At 44.8% G+C, this 21,191-nt stretch overlaps 1 protein-coding gene across 3 annotated transcripts in view; it reads right to left on the reverse strand.

Annotated features, from left to right (window-relative positions):
• Positions 1–21,191, reverse strand: part of LOC115176682 (protein PTHB1) — a 217,099-nt gene that overhangs the window by 97,763 nt on the left and 98,145 nt on the right. For all 3 annotated transcript variants that reach the window (XM_029736875.1, XM_029736878.1, XM_029736876.1), the window contains 2 exons: positions 18,363–18,588; positions 595–714 (listed from right to left, as the gene is read on the reverse strand). In XM_029736875.1, coding sequence (XP_029592735.1) covers positions 595–714; positions 18,363–18,588 — 346 coding nt within the window. The remainder of the gene's footprint in view (positions 1–594; positions 715–18,362; positions 18,589–21,191) is intronic.

The following is a 21,191-nucleotide window of genomic DNA, read 5'->3' on the forward strand; positions in this document are numbered from 1 at the left end:
ACACCCACACAATGGGTCAAGACAAATTATGTTTGGAAATCAAACAGAGAAAAACGTCCCGTTCTGAGGGTGGAAAGAAAAAAAAAAAAGCCCTTTTCCTCTTCAGTTACAGCAGTCAGTCCAACTACAGCTTTAATTCATTCGATTAAAAAACTATTTGGTCCCCCCCCCCAAAAAATCTCAACTTTGATAATGACCAGAAAAATTGCAATACGCCAGCTATTACAGCCAATTCAGGGAGGGAGGGATGAGTAGAACCAGATGTATGTATGTATGTATGTATGTATGTATGTATGTATGTATGTATGTATGTATGTATGTATGTATGTATGTATGTATGTATGTATGTATGTATGTGAGTGAGTGAGTGAGTGAGTGAGTGAGTGAGTGAGTGAGACATCGAACAGAGCTTGAGCTCAGTGTGAGCCTAATATGAGACCAGCATCAGCACGATCTGAACACAGCATAAGAACAGCCCCAGCAGATATGAGACCAGTCATATACAGTACGAGCTAAAGGAGGGTGAATCACAAGCTAAGGATGAGCTTTCCACACCCAGGGTCTGAGTTTGTATGTGTCCATCCCTTGACGTACCTGTCTTGGACTTGACTTTCTTGGACGGCTGTTTCTTTTTGATGAACTTGGCGGCAGACTCCTGTTGCAGGGGTGGCTCTTCCAGGTCCGCAACAGCCTCCGCGATTGGCTCACAGCCCCCTGAGTTACAGGAAGAAGAGCATGATCAAAAGCTAATCACAGAGACTGAATCCTATCATGAGATATACAATGAGTGCACAAAACATTATTTACATGATGCTCTTTCCATGACAGACTGACCAGGTGAATCCAAGTGAAAGACTTGATCCATTATTGATGTCACTTGCTAAATCCACTTCAATTAGCTTAGATGAAGGGGATTATTAAGTCTTGAGACATCAAATCAAATGTATTTATAAAATACCTTTTTACATCAGCAGATGTCACAAAGTGCTTATACAGGAACCCAGCCTAAAAACCCAAAACATCAAGCAATGCAGATGTAGAAGCACGGTGGCTAGGAAAAACTCCCTAGAAAGGCAGGAACCTAGGAAGTAACCTAGAGAGGAACTAGGCTCTGATCGGTGGCCAGGCAGAGACAGGGCCAGGTTCATCACTCCAGTGCCTTGCCATTCACCTTCGCACTTCTGGGCCAGACTACACTCAATCATAGGACCGACTGAAGAGATGAGTCTTCAATAAAGACTTAAAGGTCGAGACCAAGTCTGTATCTCTCACATGGATAGGCAGACCATTCCATAAAAATATAGCTTTATAGGAGAAATCCCTGCCTCCAGCTGTTGCCTGAGAAATTCTAGAGACAATAAGGAGGCCTGCGTCTTGTGACCGTAGAGTACGTGTAGGTATGTACGGCAGGACCAAATCGAACCGATAGGTAGGAGCAAGCCCATGTAATGCTTGATAGGTTAGCAGTAAAACCTTCAAATCAACCCTAGCCTTAACAGGAAGCCAGTGTAGAGAGGCTAGCACTGGAGTAATATGATCAAATGTTTTGGTTCTAGTCAAGATTCTATCAGATGTAATTAGCACTAACTGAAGTTCATTTAGTGCTTTAGCTGGGTAGCCGGAGTAGAGCATTGCAGTAATCTAATCTAGAAGTGACAAAAGCATTTCAGATTTTTGCAATGTTACTAAGATGGAAAAAAGCTGCCCTTGAAATATTATTGATATGTTTGTCAAAAGAGAGATCAGGGTCCAGAGTAATGCTGAGGTCCTTCACAGTTTTATTTGAGACAACTATACAACCATCAAGATTAATTGTCAGATCAAAACAGCAGATCTCTTTGTTTCTTGGAACCTAGAACCAGCATCTATGTATTGAATTTAAAGTAAAACATTTGCCGCCATCCACTTCCTTATGTCTGAAACACAGGCTTTCAGGGTAGACAATTTTGCGGCTTCACCATGTTTAATCAAAATATACAGCTACAGTAATTGTCGTCCACATAGCAGTAAAAGTTTAAACTTGTTTTTCCAAATGACATCACCAAGAGGTAAAATATATAGGGAAAACAATAGTGGTCCTAAAACGGAATCTTGAGGAACACCGAAACTTACCATTGATTTGTCAGAGGACAAACCATCCAGACACAAACTGATGTCTTTCCGGCAGATCTAAACCAGGCAAAAACTTGTCCGTGTAGACCAAATTTGGGTTTCCAATCTCTCCAGAATGTGGTGATTGAAGGTGTCAAAAGCGGCACTAAGGTCTAGGAGCACGAGGACAGATGCAGAGCCTTGGTCTGACGCCATTAAAAGGTAATTTACCACCTTCACAAGTGCAGTCTCAGTGCTATGATTGGGTCTAAACCCAGACTGGAGTGTTTTGTATACATTATTTGTCTTCAGGAAGGCAGTGAGTTGCTGCGCAAAAGTTTTCAAATATTTTTGAGGGGAATGGGAGATTCGATATAGGCCGAGAGTTTAAAAACATTTCTGGGACGAGGTTTAGCTTTTTCAAGAGAGGCTTTATTACTGCCACTTTTAGTGAGTTTGGTACACATCCGGAAGAGAGGGAACCGTTTATTTTGTTCAACATAGAAGGGCCAAGCACAGGAAGTTGCTCTTTTAGTAGTTTAGTTGGAATAGGGTCCAGTAGGTAGCTGGAAGGTTTAGAGGCCATGACCATTTTCTTGAATGTGTGGAAAGATACAGGATTAAAAAGTGTCTCCAATGATCCTAGGTCCTGGCAGTTCTGTGCAGACTCAGGACAGCTGAGTTTTGTAGAAATATACAGATTCAATGACGAGTCCGTAATTTGCTTTATAATGATTATGATCTTGTGTATGTGTGGATTGTGTACGTGTGTCATTGAGGGTGAATGGGCAAGACAAAATATTTAAGTGCCTTTGAATGGGGTATGGCAGGCAGTATGTGCCAGGCACACCGGTTTGAGTGTGTCAAGAACTGCAACGCTGCTGAGTTTTTCACGCTCAACAGTTTCCTGTGTGTATCAAGAATGGTCCACCACCTAAAGGACATCCAGTCAACTTGACACAACTGCGGGAAGCATTGGAGTCAACATAGGCCAGCATCCCAGTGGAACGCTTTCAACACCTTGTAGAGTCCGTACCCCGATGAATTGAGGCTGTTCTGAGGGCAAAAGGGGGTGCAACTCAATATTAGGAAGGTGTTCCTAATGTTTTGTACACTAAATGTACATACACAACTCAAACCTGTGTGTAAAATCTTTCTCTGGAGCATCAATTTAGGATTTGGCCGTAACATGTATCAAATGTGTAATAAAACTGCTTATCTTTAGCTGCCCTTTTTCAAGTGACAAAGTCTCAGTAATTGTCAGATGTGGTTATGTAAGAACTTCATCTTCTACCAGGGCCTAGAAATGTCAATATTATTGTGTGTGTATGGAATGTGGACATGTAGGTGTTGGCTATGTGTTGTGTACGCTGGGGGTGTCAGAGTGAGACCCCCTCTAAGAGTATCTATCGCCTCTTCAATACCAAGGATGAACGGGAATTAGGGACCTCCTAGGGTCTATGAATCAGACCCCTTGTCTCTCCCTCTCGCCTCTCCTCTCCGCTCTACCTTCTCCACCTCTCCGTCTAACCCCCAATCCCAAGGGCTTGTTTAATTTTCATGCCACTTTCATTTTACATCCTCAAAACACCCCGTCTGAGCTGGTGGTGGTGTGTGTGAACGTGTGTGTGTTAGTCTGGGTATGTGGTTAAGTGTGCAAGCGTTCATATGCGTGTGTGTGTATTTAAAATGTCCTCTACCTCTTGGCAGATGACCCTAATCCCTGTCTAATGTTTTATCCTATGCTATAAAGCCAATCTTGTTCTGTTTAGTGAGGCCAATTGGCTGGGATGGCCCATGGGGTTACTCCGAGCTGAAAGGCAACAGGCAGCCTCCGTTTTTTTTTTTACCTCTTCCTGGCCATGGGCTTGTTTGAAATTGGATACGCCAGCCTTTAATTGGGCAGGTGTTTTTCTAAGCTTGTCTTCTTGAGCTGTCTTGCAATTTTGGACAGTGGCGGTATGTGTATGTGTGAACAAGTGTAGTGTGCAGAGAGAGAGGGGTTGTATGTGGGGACAAGGGTAGTGTGTGTGTGTGTGTGTGTGTGTGTGTGTGTGTGTGTGTGTGTGTGTGCGCGCGTCATAACCTCTGCCCAGCCATACATCAACACATGTTAAGGAAAGGGCCCCCACCTCTGGACCACCTTTAGCCTGAAACGGAGCTCTTTAGGTGGGGAGACAAGCCAGGCAGCCCTCTCTCAGACTGTAGTATGGAGCTGCATTCTGTCACATATACTGGGATATGAAAGATGTTTTGGTCTGGGAGACCGGGTTAGTTATGGTCCAAACTGCTGTACTGTCTGTATGTGGTCGAGTTTGGTCTCTTCCAGTAAGGCGTGTGATTGTAGTTAGAAGAGCAAATAGATAGGATGGAACTGCTAGAACGGTTGGTCGCGGTTTAGTTTGGTCTCTGTTCTAAACCGGTTGGTCGCGGTTTAGTTTGGTCTCTGTTCTAAACCGGTTGGTCGCGGTTTAGTTTGGTCTCTGTTCTAAACCGGTTGGTCGCGGTTTAGTTTGGTCTCTGTTCTAAACCGGTTGGTCGCGGTTTAGTTTGGTCTCTGTTCTAAACCGGTTGGTCGCGGTTTAGTTTGGTCTCTGTTCTAAACCGGTTGGTCGCGGTTTAGTTTGGTCTCTGTTCTAAACCGGTTGGTCGCGGTTTAGTTTGGTCTCTGTTCTAAACCGGTTGGTCGCGGTTTAGTTTGGTCTCTGTTCTAAACCGGTTGGTCGCGGTTTAGTTTGGTCTCTGTTCTAAACCGGTTGGTCGCGGTTTAGTTTGGTCTCTGTTCTAAACCGGTTGGTCGCGGTTTAGTTTGGTCTCTGTTCTAAACCGGTTGGTCGCGGTTTAGTTTGGTCTCTGTTCTAAACTGGTTGGTCGCGGTTTAGTTTGGTCTCTGTTCTAAACCGGTTGGTCGCGGTTTAGTTTGGTCTCTGTTCTAAACCGGTTGGTCGCGGTTTAGTTTGGTCTCTGTTCTAAATCGGTTGGTCGCGGTTTAGTTTGGTCTCTGTTCTAAACCGGTTGGTCGCGGTTTAGTTTGGTCTCTGTTCTAAACCGGTTGGTCGCGGTTTAGTTTGGTCTCTGTTCTAAACCGGTTGGTCGCGGTTTAGTTTGGTCTCTGTTCTAAACCGGTTGGTCGCGGTTTAGTTTGGTCTCTGTTCTAAACCGGTTGGTCGCGGTTTAGTTTGGTCTCCGTTCTAAAACGGTTGGTCGCAGTTTAGTTTGGTCTCCGTTCTAAAACGGTTGGTCGCGGTTTAGTTTGGTCTCTGTTCTAAAACGGTTGGTCGTGGTTTGGTCAACGTTATGCTCAATTCCCTACTGGACCGTTGTTGCTGTTCAATTTCAGTAGACCGTTTTATTTTATGGCTACATCTACGGAACCATTTGGTTGTGGTCAAAAGAACTAGAGCATGCACCAAGCCACCATTGGTTGTGGTCAAAAGAACTAGAGCATGCACCAAGCCACCGTTGGTTCTGGTCAAAAGAACTAGAGCATGCACCAAGCCACCATTGGTTGTGGTCAAAAGAACTAGAGCATGCACCAAGCCACCATTGGTTGTGGTCAAAAGAACTAGAGCATGCACCAAGCCACCGTCGGTTGTGGTCAAAAGAACTAGAGCATGCACCAAGCCACCGTCGGTTGTGGTCAAAAGAACTAGAGCATGCACCAAGCCACCGTCGGTTGTGGTCAAAAGAACTAGAGCATGCACCAAACCACCGTTGGTTCTGGTCAAAAGAACTAGAGCATGCACCAAACCACCGTCGGTTGTGGTCAAAAGAACTAGAGCATGCACCAAACCACCATTGGTTGTGGTCAAAAGAACTAGAGCATGCACCAAACCACCGTTGGTTGTGGTCAAAAGAACTAGAGCATGCACCAAGCCACCGTTGGTTGTGGTCAAAAGAACTAGAGCATGCACCAAACCACCGTTGGTTCTGGTCAAAAGAACTAGAGCATGCACCAAACCACCATTGGTTGTGGTCAAAAGAACTAGAGCATGCACCAAACCACCGTTGGTTGTGGTCAAAAGAACTAGAGCATGCACCAAACCACCATTGGTTGTGGTCAAAAGAACTAGAGCATGCACCAAACCACCATTGGTTGTGGTCAAAAGAACTAGAGCATGCACCAAGCCACCGTTGGTTGTGGTCAAAAGAACTAGAGCATGCACCAAACCACCGTCGGTTCTGGTCAAAAGAACTAGAGCATGCACCAAGCCACCGTTGGTTGTGGTCAAAAGAACTAGAGCATGCACCAAACCACCGTTGGTTGTGGTTTGAATGTGTTAGACCGTTGTGTAGTGTAGTGGTTCAGAAGATCATTTGGTTGTGGTTTGGTCTCAAATCTTGCAGATTGTTTGCTTGTGATATGATCTCTAGAAGTCCCTCTTTCTCCCCAGCCCAAAAGTGCACTTCCTGGTTTTGAAGTCCAAAATCAAACAGCTGTAAATCAAACAGACACCTGATCTACCTTTACAGTCTAAACCTGTCCCAACTACAAAGTCAACACCAAGGCTTTTTTCTCTACTCTTTATGATGTCAACATTGTAAAAGTCAGGAGAGGAGGGAGATCGTTGGAAAGACACTGGGTTTTATGGTTATACTGTTGAGCAATGAGAGAGATATGGCCACACACTGACACATTGCCAAATTTGATAATGCACACACACACACACACACACACACACACACACAGAGAGAGAAAGAGAGAGTGAGTGAGGCAGATGGACATACAGAGACAGCACTCTCTAAATGGGGTTTAGCCAAGGAATTCCTAACCGCTTTAAGTAGTTGAGCATTAAGTAGTGCTTTAGCTAGCAGAGAAGACCCTGCTCTCAACTACAACATCTATTTCCTCTCCCCTCTCTTTAAGTCCTACTGGAATAGATCTCCTAACCACAAGGCATAACTGAAATCCTCCCAAAACAGCTGAGAAAGGAGGCTTCAAACACAAGACAAGATACATCTGTTTACGCTGTCAGAAATGGCTCCCGAAGACAGATTCGGATATAGGAACAAAGGTATTCTCAGTGGACTTGGAACTTGGAAGGGGGGGGGGGTATATTTTAGGACTGAAAAGCTTCAATTTCTAGAGTGTTAATTAGAGACGTTGATAGGAGAGGAGACTCTGGGAGAGAACACACACTTAAATACATGTACAGAATACAGTTAGACACAACAACTCCCCACATCCCCCACCACGCACGCACGCACGCACACACGCACGCACACACGCACACACGCACACACACACACACACACACACACCTCAAAGCCTGCTTGCATAACATCCCGTCAACAACCCTTCACCCCAGTAGTACATCAATCACATTCCCCTGGCATTCACTTTATCACAACATATGGTTTTTCTCCACTGCAAATATATTCAGAGGGGGGACGTTCAAGATCTCCGAACTGTTGCAAAAACGCCTGGTTCCAGCCGAGTAGCTAATGTATTCAACACATAGCAGGGAGAGGGGAGTTTGACTAGTTTAGAGAGAGAGAGACCACAGCAGAACCCGAAACAGAGCTGAGACAGAGCTGCACAGAGCTGCAAAATGTAAAAAATATTAAACAATTAAGAGAGTGTCATTTCACCAAATTTAAAACCCTTATTCAAGGTTTCAAAGACCTCTCTGATGAGGATAGGCTACCTGTCCTGTTGGGGGAGGACGCAGAGAGCTGTAGGTTGGCAGCAAACTACATTGCTGCCATAAGATGAGGGACGTGTCTGACAGACCAACCAACCTGCACATGTCCTCTATGCCTCTGTTATTGTTCAACATATGGTTATTTTGACCCTTGATTATTGTTGTTACTGTTGTCCCGTTGACAATATTGATTAATAATATACATCTCCAAAGTAAGCTTTGGCAATATGTACATTGTTATGTCATGCCAATAAAGCAAATTGAATTGAGAGAGAGAGAGAGAAAAAGAGAGAGGGAGAAAGAAAGAATAAAAGTCAGAGAGAGAGAGAACGAAAGACAGGGTGATATTTGAAAAGAAAAGAAACCTTAACCTGACAACAAATGAGATATTGGCAAAACAAACTAACAGTAAATATAAATAAACATATCTAGCAATGGCACAATGAAGTCACAGTCAATTGTGTGGCGACAAAGGTTTCTCAGAATCGTAGAGAAAGAGCAAAACAGAGCAAAAGGAGAGAGAGAAAAAGAGATAGAAAGAAGGAGAAAGGGAGAGAGCGAAAGAAAGAGAAAGCAAGAAAGAAAGAAAGAAGGAGCGAGAGGAAGATAGAAAGAGAGCGAGAGAGAAAGTGAGAAAGATGAAGAGCGAGAGAAAAGGACAAAGAAAGAGATAGAGAGAGAAAGAAAGAGTGAGAGTGAGAGAGGGCATGTATAGGTTCTCTGACTAATGTGAAAACATGATGGGGGTTGGATGTGTTCCCTAAAGGAGACTTGTTCCCCAGCCTGTGTTTTTCCTGCCCAGTGTGGAGTGGAGACTGGAAGTTCCATATAAAATGTGATAAATCATGAAGTGGAACTGTGGTGTGTGTGTGTGTAGACACAGAGGTATCAATCTTCTTCTGTGGTGGGAGAGAGAAGATACAGTTGACGTCAGAAGTTTACATACACATAGGTCGGCGTCATTAAAACTCGTTCAACCACTCCACAAATTTCTTGTTAACAAACTATAGTTTTGGCAAGTAGGTTAGGACATCTACTTTGTGCATGACACAAGTAATTTTTCCAATAATTGTTTACAGACAGATTATTTCACTGTATCACAATTCCAGTGGGTCAGAAGTCTACATACACTAAGTTGACTGTGCCTTTAAACAACTTGGAAAATTCCAGAAAATGATGTCATGGCTTTAGAAGCTTCTGATAGGCTAATTGACAACATTTGAGTCAATTGGAGGTGTACCTGTGGATGTATTTCAAGGCCTACCTTCAAACTCAGTGCCAATTTGCTTGACATCATGGGAAAATCAAAAGAAATCAGCCAAGACCTCTGAAAAAAAAATGGTAGACCTCCGCAAGTTTGGTTCAACCTTGGGAGAAATTTCCAAACACCTGAAGGTACCACGTTCATCTGTACAAACAATAGTACGCAAGTATAAACACCATGGGACCACACAGCCGTCATACCGCTCAGGAAGTAGATGCATTCTGTCTCATAGAGATGAATGTACTTTGGTGTGAAATGTGCAAATCAATCCCAGAACAACAGCAAAGGACCTTGTGATGCTGGAGGAAACAGGTACAAAAGTATCTATATCCACAGTAAAATGAGTCCTATATCGACATAACCTGAAAGGCCGCTCAACAAGGAAGAAGCCACTGCTCCAAAACCACCGTTAAAAATCCAGACTACGGTTTGCAACTGCACATGGGGACAAAGACCGTACTTTTTGGAGAAATGTCCTCTGGTCTGATGAAACAAAAATAGAACTGTTTGGCCATAATGACCATCATTATGTTTGGAGGAAAAAGGGGGAGGCTTGCAAGCCGAAGAACACCATCCCAACCGTGAAGCACAGGGGTGGCAGCATCATGTTGTGGGGGAGCTTTGCTGCAGGAGGAGGGACTGGTGCACTTCACAAAATAGATGGCATCATGAGGAAGGAAAATATGTATATATATTGAAGCAACATCTCAAGACATGAGTCAGGAAGTTAAAGCTTGGTCACAAATGGGTCTTCCAAATGGACAATGACACCAAGCATACTTCCAAAATGGCTTAAGGACAACAAAGTCAAAATCTGTGGGTAGAACTGAAAAAGTGTGTGCGAGCAAGGAGGCCTACAAACCTGACTCAGTTACACCCACTCTGTCAGGAGGAATGGGCCAAAATTCACCCAACTTACTGTGGGAAGCTTGTGGAAGGCTACCCGAAACGTTTGACCCAAGTTAAACAATTTAAAGGCAATGCTACCAAATACTAATTGAGTGTATGTAAACTTCTGACGCACTGGGAATGTGATGAACGAAATAAAAGCTGAAATAAATAATTCTCTCTACTATTATTCTGACATTTCACATTATGAAAATCAAGTGGTGATCCTAACTGACCTAAGATACAGAATTTTTACTAGGATTAAATGTCAGGAATTGTGAAACACTGAGTTTAAATGTACAGTCGTGGCCAAAAGTTTTGAGAATGACACAAATATGAATTTTGTCTGCTTCAGTGTCTTTAGACATTTTTGTCAGATGTTACTATGGAATACTGAAGTATAATTACAAGCATTTCATAAGTGTCAAAGGCTTTTATTGACAATTACATGAAGTTGATGCAAAGAGTCAATATTTACAGTGTTGACCATTCTTTTTCAAGACCTCTGCAATCCGCCCTGGCATGCTGTCAATTAACTTCTGAGCCACATTCTGACTGATGGCAGCTCATTCTTGCATAATCAATGCTTGGAGTTTGTCAGAATCTGTGGGTTTTTGTTTGTCCACCCTCCTCTTGAGGATTGACCACAAGTTCTCAATGGGATTAAGGTCTGGGGAGTTTCCTGGCCATGGACCCAAAATATCGATGTTTTGTTTCCCGAGCCACTTAGTTATCACTTTTGCCTTATGGTAAGGTGCTCCATCATGCTGGAAAAGGCATTGTTCGTCACCAAATTGTTCCTGGATGGTTGGGAGAAGTTGATCTCGGAGGATGTGTTGGTACCATTATTTATGGCTGTGTTCTTAGGCAAAATTGTGAGTGAGCCCACTCCCTTGGCTGAGAAGCAACCCCACACATGAATGGTCTCAGGATGCTTTGCTGTTGGCATGACACAGGACTGATGGCAGCGCTCACCTTGTCTTCTCCGGACAAGCTTTTTTCCGGATGCCCCAAACAATCGGAAAGAGGATTCATCAGAGAAAATGACTTTACCCCAGTCCTCAGCAGTCCAATCCCTGTACCTTTTGCAGAATATCAGTCTGTCCTTGATGTTTTTCCTGGAGAGAAGTGGCTTCTTTGCTGCCCTTCTTGACACCAGGCCATCCTCCAAAAGTCTTCGCCTCACTGTGCATGCAGATGCACTCACACCTGACTGCTGCCATTCCTGAGCAAGCTCTGTACTAGTGGTGCCCCGATCCCGCAGCTGAATCAACTTTAGGAGACGGTCCTGGTGCTTGTTGGACTTTCTTGGGCGCCCTGAAGCCTTCTTCACAACAACTGAACCGCTCACCTTGAATTTCTTGATGATCCGATAAATGGTTGATTTAGGTGCAATCTTACTTGCAGAGGAAGAACAATGAATCCAAGCTCCACCCTCCTTTTGAAGCTTCCAGTCTGTTATTCGAACTCAATCAGCATGACAGAGTGATCTCCAGCCTTGTCCTCGTCAATACTCACACCTGTGTTAACGAGAGAATCACTGACATGATGTCAGCTGGTCCTTTTGTGGCAGGGCTGAAATGCAGTGGAAATGTTTTTTGGGGGATTCAGGTCATTTGCATGGCAAAGAGGGACTTTGCAATTAATTGCAATTCATCTGATCACTCTTCATAACATTCTGGAGTATATGCAAATTGCCATCATACAAACTGAGGCAGGAGACTTTGTGAAAATTAATATTTGTGTCATTCTCAAAACTTTTGGTCACGACTGTATTTGGCTAAGGTGTATGTAAACTTCCGACTTCAACTGTATGTATAAACACATGCATGCATACACACAGAAATAGATGTACAGTGAAAACACACAAAACAAGAAGGCCACAACATCTAGTTCATTCTATGATGAACCTCAAGTAGAGAGACCTCAAGCTATGCTTACTGACAGACATGGATAGAGTAAACAAGAGAGACAGAGAGATACAAGGGAGAGAGCAACATTACACCCACAACACCAAATCCACACCCATATTGTAAAGCAGCCCAACATTTGACCTATTGACAGAGCAAAGCTAACAGTTCTGAGTAATGAAGGCCATGTGATAAACAGTACTGACTGAACTGATACCATCAGGTGCTGCTGACAGGGTCTATGTGTGCACGTGTTAGTGTGTGCGTGTGAGAGAGAGCAAGGGCCAAGAGCAGCTGTTACAACCAGAGTCTCAGCAGGCCGCCCAGGTGATGTCATCAGAGCGAGACACAGGGTCAGGTGAGGAAAGGGTGAGCTGGAGAGATGAGGAGAACGACAGGAATCGGAGACAGGAATCTACACATGTACCGGAGACAGGAATCTACACATTTTACAAGTATGTGTGTGTGTCATAAGAGAGAACATATTCTGTATATCCTTCAGGCACAAATATAAGCACAAATAGGCTATATCAGGGAGTACAGTACATTTGTGTCTGTGTACTGTATGTGTTTTTTCAACTGTCAGGTCCCACACAGTATTGGTAGTGGGAAGTTCAAACAAATTACAAATCCCATCCATCCATCCACTTTAATACAATGCCTGGAATAGGGTGTACTGCAAGGCCATGAAGTGGGGCTTGTGAGTGTGTGTGTGTGCGTGCGCGTGTGCCCAGTCTCCGTGGGAGACTGTTGCCGCCGGTGCTGTTGGAAACGTAAACAACTTTTGCGTTTACAGTCGATTGAAAAAGCAACATCTTTGGGGTTTGTAACAAATGACTGTTTACATAAAGAGTGACAGGGCTTTGGTCATACAGGAGTCGCCGGACTCTCTCGCTCTCTGTGTGTGTGTGTGTGTGTGTGTGTGTGTGTGTGTGTGTGTGTGTGTGTGTGTGTGTTTTGGCAGCAGAACAACAGTGAAAGGAAAGAGACCGGACGACATGGATCCTGTCCACTCAATACTCTTGACACACACACACACACACACACACACTAACTACAGTTCTGCATCAGGTCGGATACACACCACAAAAAAAAATAAAAAAATAATATATATATATATATATATATATATATATATATATATATATATATATATATATATATATATATATATATTATTTTTTTATATCAGCTGGTGGGTGGAATGAAAACAGGGACGTATTGAGAGAGTGTGGAGCAGGGACGTATTGAGAGAGTGTGGCGCAGGGACGTATTGAGAGAGTGTGGCGCAGGGACGTATTGAGAGAGTGTGGCGCAGGGACGTATTGAGAGTGTGGCGCAGGGACGTATTGAGAGAGTGTGGCGCAGGGACGTATTGAGAGTGTGGAGCATGGACGTATTGAGAGAGTGTGGCGCAGGGACGTATTGAGAGTGTGGCGCAGGGACGTATTGAGAGAGTGTGGCGCAGGGACGTATTGAGAGAGTGTGGCGCAGGGACGTATTGAGAGTGTGGCGCAGGGACGTATTGAGAGAGTGTGGCGCAGGGACGTATTGAGAGAGTGTGGCGCAGGGACGTATTGAGAGAGTGTGGCGCAGGGACGTATTGAGAGAGTGTGGCGCAGGGACGTATTGAGAGAGTGTGGCGCAGGGACGTATTGAGAGAGTGTGGAGCAGGGACGTATTGAGAGAGTGTGGAGCAGGGACGTATTGAGAGAGTGTGGAGCAGGGACGTATTGAGAGAGTGTGGCGCAGGGACGTATTGAGAGAGTGTGGCGCAGGGACGTATTGAGAGAGTGTGGCGCAGGGACGTATTGAGAGAGTGTGGCGCAGGGACGTATTGAGAGAGTGTGGCGCAGGGACGTATTGAGAGAGTGTGGCGCAGGGACGTATTGAGAGAGTGTGGCGCAGGGACGTATTGAGAGAGTGTGGCGCAGGGACGTATTGAGAGAGTGTGGCGCAGGGACGTATTGAGAGTGTGTGCAGCAGGGACGTATTGAGAGAGTGTGCAGCAGGGACGTATTGAGAGAGTGTGCAGCAGGGACGTATTGAGAGAGTGTGCAGCAGGGACGTATTGAGAGAGTGTGGAGCAGGGAACTGTCCATTATTTATGTGGTGCTTAAACATTCTAATTCGTCTAGGTGCAGAGCTTTTGTTCCCTCCCCCCACGTGAGAATAGGCAATGCCAAGTTGACTTTCTCTGGCTAGCCTAGCTCACGCGAAAATGGGTAACATAGGCCTAAGTGGAGAAATAAAAAGAAAGGTTATGATGGGGGAATAGGCTACACCATCGTGGAAACAGGTGCTGCGTGAGTGAAATCCCCGGTTCGTAAAGACAACAACCCGGTAGATAGATACACAGCCGGCAAAAAGTGCAAGCAGGTATTTGTTATGATAATTCAATTAAATATCAGTTCATTATTAGCCTACATTAATTCACGCTTTTGTTTATTTAGACCATACGCAGGCCAGATAAAGTGTAAACCGGTGCGGCTAGTAAAAATTTGAATATGCATATAATAGCCTATTAAATAAATGTAGCCTATTTTTGCAGCCTACTGTGCATTCGGAAAGTATTCAGACCCCTTCACTTTTTCCACATTTTGTTACGTTACAGCCTTATTCTAAAATTAATTATATTGTTTTTTCCCCTCATCAATGTATACACAATACCCAATAATGACAAAGCATTTGTTGCAAATGTCTTTAAAAAAAATATCACATTTACATAAGTATTCAGACCCTTTACTCAGTACTTTGTTGAATTACCTTTGGCCGTGATTACAGCCTAGTGTATTCTTGGGTATGACGCTACAAGCTTGGTACACCTGTATTTGGGGAGTTTTTTTCTCTGCAGATCCTCTCCAGCTCTGTCAGGTTGGGTGGGGAGCTTCGCTACACAGCTATTTTTAGGTCTCTCCAGAGATGTTTGATCTGGTTCAAGTTCGTGCTCTGGCTGGGCCACTCAAGGACGTTCAGAGACCAGTCCTGAAGCCACTCCTGCGTTGTCTTGGCTGTGTGCTTAGGGTCATTGTCCTGTTGGACGGTGAACCTTCAACCCCAGTCTAAGGTCCTTTGGGCTCTGGAGCAGGTTTTAATCAAGGATCTCTCTGTATTTTGCTCCATTCATCTTTCCCTTGATCCTGACTAGTCTCCAAGTCCCTGCCGGTGAAAAACATCCCCACAGCATGATGCTGCCACCGCCATGCTTCACCGTAGGGATGGTATTGGCCAGGTGATGAGTGGTGCCTGGTTTCCTCCAGATGTGACACTTGACATTCAGGCCAAATAGTTCCACCTTGGTTTCATCAGATCAGAGAATCTTGTTTCTCACGGTCAGAGAGTCTTTTAGCTGCCTTTTGGGAAACTCCAAGCGGGCTGCCATGTGCCAATTACTGGGGAGTGGCTTCCGTCTGGTCACTCTACCATAAAGACCGTATTGGTTGAATGCTACAGAGATGGTTGTTCTTCTGGAAGTTTCTCCCATCTCCACAGAGGAACCCTGGAGCGCTGTCAGAGTGACCATCAGGTTCTTGGTCACCTCCCTGACCAAGGCTCTTCTCCCCCGATTGCGCAGTTTGGCCAGGTGGCCAGCTCTAGGAAGAGTCTTGGTGGTTCCAAACTTCTTCCATTTAAGAATGGTTGAGGCCAGGCCTCCCGAGTAGCGCAGCGGTCTAAGGCACTGTGTCACAGCTGGCCGCGACCGGGAGACCCATGGGGGTCTCATGGGGCGGCAGGTAGCCTAGTGGTTAGAGCGTTGGACTAGTAACCAGAAGGTTGCAAGATCGAATTCCCGAGCTGACAAGGTAAAAATGTGTCGTTCTGCCCATGAACAAGGCAATTAACCCACTGTTCCTAGGATGTGATTGAAAATAAGAATTTGGTTAACCTAGCCCTAACAGGTTAACTGACTTGCCTAGTTAAATCAACGTAAAATAAAAAAAATGAAGCAGCGCACAATCGGCCCGGTGTCGTCCAGGTTAGGAGAGGGTTTGGCCGGCCGGGATGTCCGTGTCCCATTGTGCTCTAGCGACTTCTGTGACGGGCCGGGCGCATGCACGCTGACACAGTTGCCAGTTGTCCGGGTTAAGCGAGCAGTGTGTCAAGAATCAGTGCGGCTTGGCAGGGTCGTGTTTCGGAGGACACATGGCTTTCAACCTTCACCTCTCCCGAGTCCGTACGGGAGTAGCAGCGATGGGACAAGACTAACTACCAATTGGATATCACGGAATTGGGGAGAAAAGGGGTAAAAAGTTTTAAAAAAGAATGAAAGGTGGAGGCCACTGTGTTCTTGGGGAATTTCAATGCTGCAGACATGTTTTGGTACCCTTCCCCAGATCTGTGCCTCGACACAATCCTGTCTCGGAGCTCTACGGACAATTCCTTCGACTTCATGGCTTGGTTTTTGCTCTGACATGCACTGTCAACTGTGGGACCTCACTGTATATAGACAGGTGTGTGCCTTTCCAAATCATGTCCAATCAATTGAATTTACCACAGGTGGCCTCCAATCAAGTTGTAGAAACATCTCAAGGATGATCAATGCAAACAGGATGCACCTGAGCTCAATTTCAAGTCTAATAGCAAAGGGACTGAATACTTATGGATATAATTTTTTTTTGTTTTTACATTTTTAATACATTTACAAACATATCTAAAATCTCGGTTTTTCACTTTGTCATTATGGGGTATTGTGTGTAGATCAATGAGGAAATTTTTTTTTTAATCCATTGTAGAATAAGGCTGTAATGTAACAAAATGTTGAAAAAGTGAAGGGGTCTGAATACTTTGCAAATGCACTATTCAATTGTTAATTTAAGTTTCATTTAAACTATTTGATTATCGAAACGATTTGAGTCGTCAATGTGACGCATCGCATGGTGTAGACAAAAAGGTAGCCTATCGTTCTTCATTCATGGCATGGTTTCCTTTTATACAAATGTTGAATAGACATCCAGACAAATGAATTCATGCAGGGAAGGGGAATAATAGCATACTACTACAGAGTTATGAAAACAATTACAAAAATTGGATGTTATTTGGTGGGTCATGGATCGCCTCTCGGAACAATAATTTGCGGGTGGGTTGGGGAAAAGAATCTGTCCTGATGTCGGATATCGGGTGGGGCTTGGAATTGATGTGGCCGGAGCGGGTGCGGCTCCACAAAAGCTGTGCAGGACTCTGACACACACACACCCTGGACGGACATCATATAAGGGATACCTCCAGTAGTCCCAAATAACACACACTATTGCGATTTTTCTGGTTTACTGCCCACATCCATACAGTAGCAGTCCCAAGCTACTGCATAAGCTGCCTAAGTTGTCATAACTTATCAAAGACCCTAGCTTCTATGCCACTACCATGACAGCGTTATGTACTGTAATGGATTAGTCGGGGGATTTGATTCTATAGAGATTATTTTGCTTTGCTTGGCTCACAGCATGACAAACAATGTCAAGCTTAAAAAAAAAAAAATTCAATACACTATCCCAGAACTCTCAAAGTATTCTACATTGGTCAAGAACCCATATCCATGTCGTGAATTAATTAAACTCCAAAGCCTGAATGCGTAAAGCACTCAATAAGGCAACTAATTCTTCTATTTGCGGAGCGGGAGGTTTTCAACTGGAAAACCATCGTTAATATTTCCTCCCTCCACTGTATCCATATTCATTAGTCTGGCTGGTGGCTACCTACCGCTTCACAATACTGCCCCTGTGTCCATCAACAGTCCTCATATATCATATTAAACATCCCACATTAATCAACTGCTGTGTTTGATGGGGTGGAAACTAGGGAGAGAACTACTGAAGGGAAATGGTCGAGTTGATTTGTCATCAACACACTTATACGTGTGAGGGGTGACTGCTAAAAGGGGCAAGGGGGAGAGGGAGGAAGAAACGAAAGAGGGAGGAAGAGAGAGAGGAGGGAGGAAGAGAGAGAGAGGAGGGAGGAAGAGAGAGAGGAGGGAGGAAGAAGCATAAAAGGAGTGGGGGTAAAAAGGTATTTGGCCAGACACACACATTGTGTTCAGACACACACATTTTTGTTAGAACTCAATGACCCATGGGGGTGGTGGTTGGGCGCACACACACACACACACACACACACACACACACACACACACACACACACACACACACACCACTGTAGGCCTGAGAGTGTGTGAAGGCCATTAACAGGGCTATGATTGAGACATGTGCTCTTCTCTCCAACCATAACACCTTTACCAGGGGAATAGTGTTTACTAGGCATTCTCACAGCCAGGGTTAACACTGGAACAACAGACAGAGCGTGCACACACACACCTCAGTGGGACAGGATTCATTAGGCATTCTCAGAGGAAGGGGTTAACACTGGAACAACAGACAGAGCGTGCACACACACACCTCAGTCGGACAGGATTTATTAGGCATTCTCAGAGGAAGGGGTTAACGGCATCATTACAGGCTATACTGAACACTAATGAAGAGAAACTGCTTTTTCTCACACACACACACACAGAGACCGAGAGACAGAGACAGAGAGACAGAGACACACACAAACACTCTTCCCCTCTCTCACCTGGCATCATGACTGGTGTGGGTACGTTAGCCTCGGAGGCCAGGGACAGCCGTCCCCCCTTGCCCAGGCGGTCACACAGCAGGGTGATGTGCTTCTTCAGGCGGACCGTGTCTTTGGGCATGCTGAGCTGGGAGGTGGACAGAGACAGGGCCTGGTCCTTAGGGCTGCGAGACAGACAGGTCCTCAGGAGGTGAGACACGGCCGCGTCCACACTCTCCTCCCAACCCTGAGAGAGAGAGAGAGAGAGCGAGAGCGAGAGACAGGTATTCTGTTATTCGAGCATATGAGACAGGGTGGTTAGGGAGAGCAAAGTAGGAAATGGGGAAAGACGGCAGAGAACAATAGACAGTTATCGAAAGAGTGAGAGAACAAAAAGTGACATAATTCGAAAGAGAGAAAACAGGGAGAAAGAGAGAAGCTGGGCATGTGGTCCATACATGCATAAGTGAGATTCAGATCAGATTGTAAGCCATCACAACCCAATAGTCTGGCCTTGAATGCATAGTGCCCCCTGTGTCCAGGATGATGTACTACCATGTACTACTGTAGTATTTATTTACAGTCTGTTTATCTAGCTACTACTGTATCAGTCTGTTCCATTCCAGTCTAGCCTAAACACTGCCTGATCTCTTCCGTGTGTGATAAACACACACACACACACACACACACACACACACACAGGTATCACGACAAACACGCCGGCATAGGCATGCGGTATTGTGTGGCAGTATATACGTGCGCCAGCCACACACACAAAACCGTATACTGTTTCTACACAGATTAGCACATTCTGCAGAGACACAGAGAGCAGATACAAAATTCACCCTACAGACAAGCCAATAATGTGAATCCTTCAGACGTGAAACAGGACCAATTATCATTCAATCCAATTGCCTCTCCCGGAGAAAGAGAAAAATATATTGTCTGGCCATCTCTCACACACACACATCCCTTGTACCCCCCCCCCCCACACACACAATCTAAGATAGTCCAGGCGGACCGAGCTGGGCCGTGGGGGTGTCGACAGGTAGCCAGGGTCTGGGGCTGAGGCTGCCCCCCTGCTGATAGGCCTCTAATGAGCCCTAATGACAGGTAAATGATGATAACAGGGAAGAGACCTGACATTACTCAGGAGTGAGAGAGAGAGAGAGAGAGAGAGAGAGAAAGGAGAATGAAATGGAGAGAGAAATAAAAGGGGGAGAGAAAGCAGTAGAGGTGAGAGAAAGGAAGAGTATTGAGGAAGAAGGCAGTAGAACATAGATCTCAACTCAAACAATAACCTTCAACAGGCTATCAGGACCCCCAACATGTTGAACTGGACTAACAGTACAGATTTCACCAGCTGGGTAACAATATTAGGATATACATTTACTTAATTAGGGTTAAGCTTTGCTCAAGGGCAGAGATTTTCCACATAGTCGGCTCGGGGATTCAAACCAGCAACCTTTCGGTTACTGGCCCAACGCTCTTAACTGCCCGGCTACCTGGCTTCTCAATTTCAATTTGAAATGAAGGGCAGTGAAGCGCACAGCAATGGGTTTGGAACTGGGCCCAAATGGCAAATCATATGGTAGAGTGATAATGGACATCCTGCACGCTGAGGACGACCTTGGACATCTTTGTTTGTGATTAAGAGAAAGTGAAGCTCAGGAGAACAAGAGGCTGGAGGGGAATGGAGAAGTCTTTTTGTCTGGTAATAAATAGAGGTCACTTCCCCTCTGACAATGCACATTGTGGAAATCCCAGTTGCGATTTCAAAATAACTTGTGATTATGGATAACAGAATGGGGCCTAATATAGAGCCCTGAGGGACTCCCATAGGGACTGAAAGGTTCAGACAGTAATCCTTCAGAGTTGACATGCTCAACTTGACTGGAAAAGTAATTTAAAGACCAGGCATGAGAAGAGACTGGAAATACAATGTCATGCAGTGAGCTAAGCAAAGCAAAATAATCTCTATAGAATCAAATCCCCCGACTAATCCATAAATATTTATTGTCACTGGCAGATATTTGATATAATTTAATACTTTAGTAGTTCCACATATGACCTGATGTAAAAGCAAACTGTATCTCATCCTTTTTCATTGTATGAGAAGTTAGCTCTGCTTTCTGTGCATTTTGCAATTCATTATTCCCACAATCAAATGAACATTGAACTCAACTCCCGACAATACTCCTCCTTTCAATTTCCATCAAGAGAAGAAGAAATGAAATGAAGAGACAGCTAGGGAGACATATGGAGAGAGGGAAGTGTGGGGGAGGAGGAAAAGGCGAGCAGTAGAGATGTTTCTAGTACTAGTTTGTAGTAATGTAAACTTCAGGGAAGACGGGTGCAGGAATAGAACTGAGACATTAAGTCAGCAGCTCTATTCACAGCAGTGGAAAGTGAGGGAAAGAAACAGAGAGCGAGAACAAGTGGAAGAAAAAAAGAGGGGAAGAAGGAGGTTGTTCTGGTTGGCCGCATCAATCTGCTGGGTCCGGCCAAGCTAAATGAGCGCCCCGTCAATTACCAGAGAGATGTGTTTCCTGTGACCCTTCTCCTACTCTCTTCTCCCCCTTACCTTCTTCCCTCCTGTTTTACTGCGGCAAAGAGAGGCTATGGATGTGGATCAGTGGTCATGAAGGATAAGAGATGACAAGAGAGAAACTTCCCTCTCAAGTTTCAAGTTTTATTAGTCGTATGTACAGGATACACATAGTATACTGTGGCAGTAGCCTAGCGGTTAAGAGCATTGGGCCAGTAACTGAAAAGTCACTGATTCAAATCCCCAAGCCGGCAAGGTGGAAAAATCTGCTGTTCTGCTCTTGAGCAAGGTAGTTAACCCCC

The sequence above is a fragment of the Salmo trutta genome, chromosome 37, assembly GCF_901001165.1.
Source record: "Salmo trutta chromosome 37, fSalTru1.1, whole genome shotgun sequence".
Taxonomy (NCBI): domain Eukaryota; kingdom Metazoa; phylum Chordata; class Actinopteri; order Salmoniformes; family Salmonidae; genus Salmo; species Salmo trutta.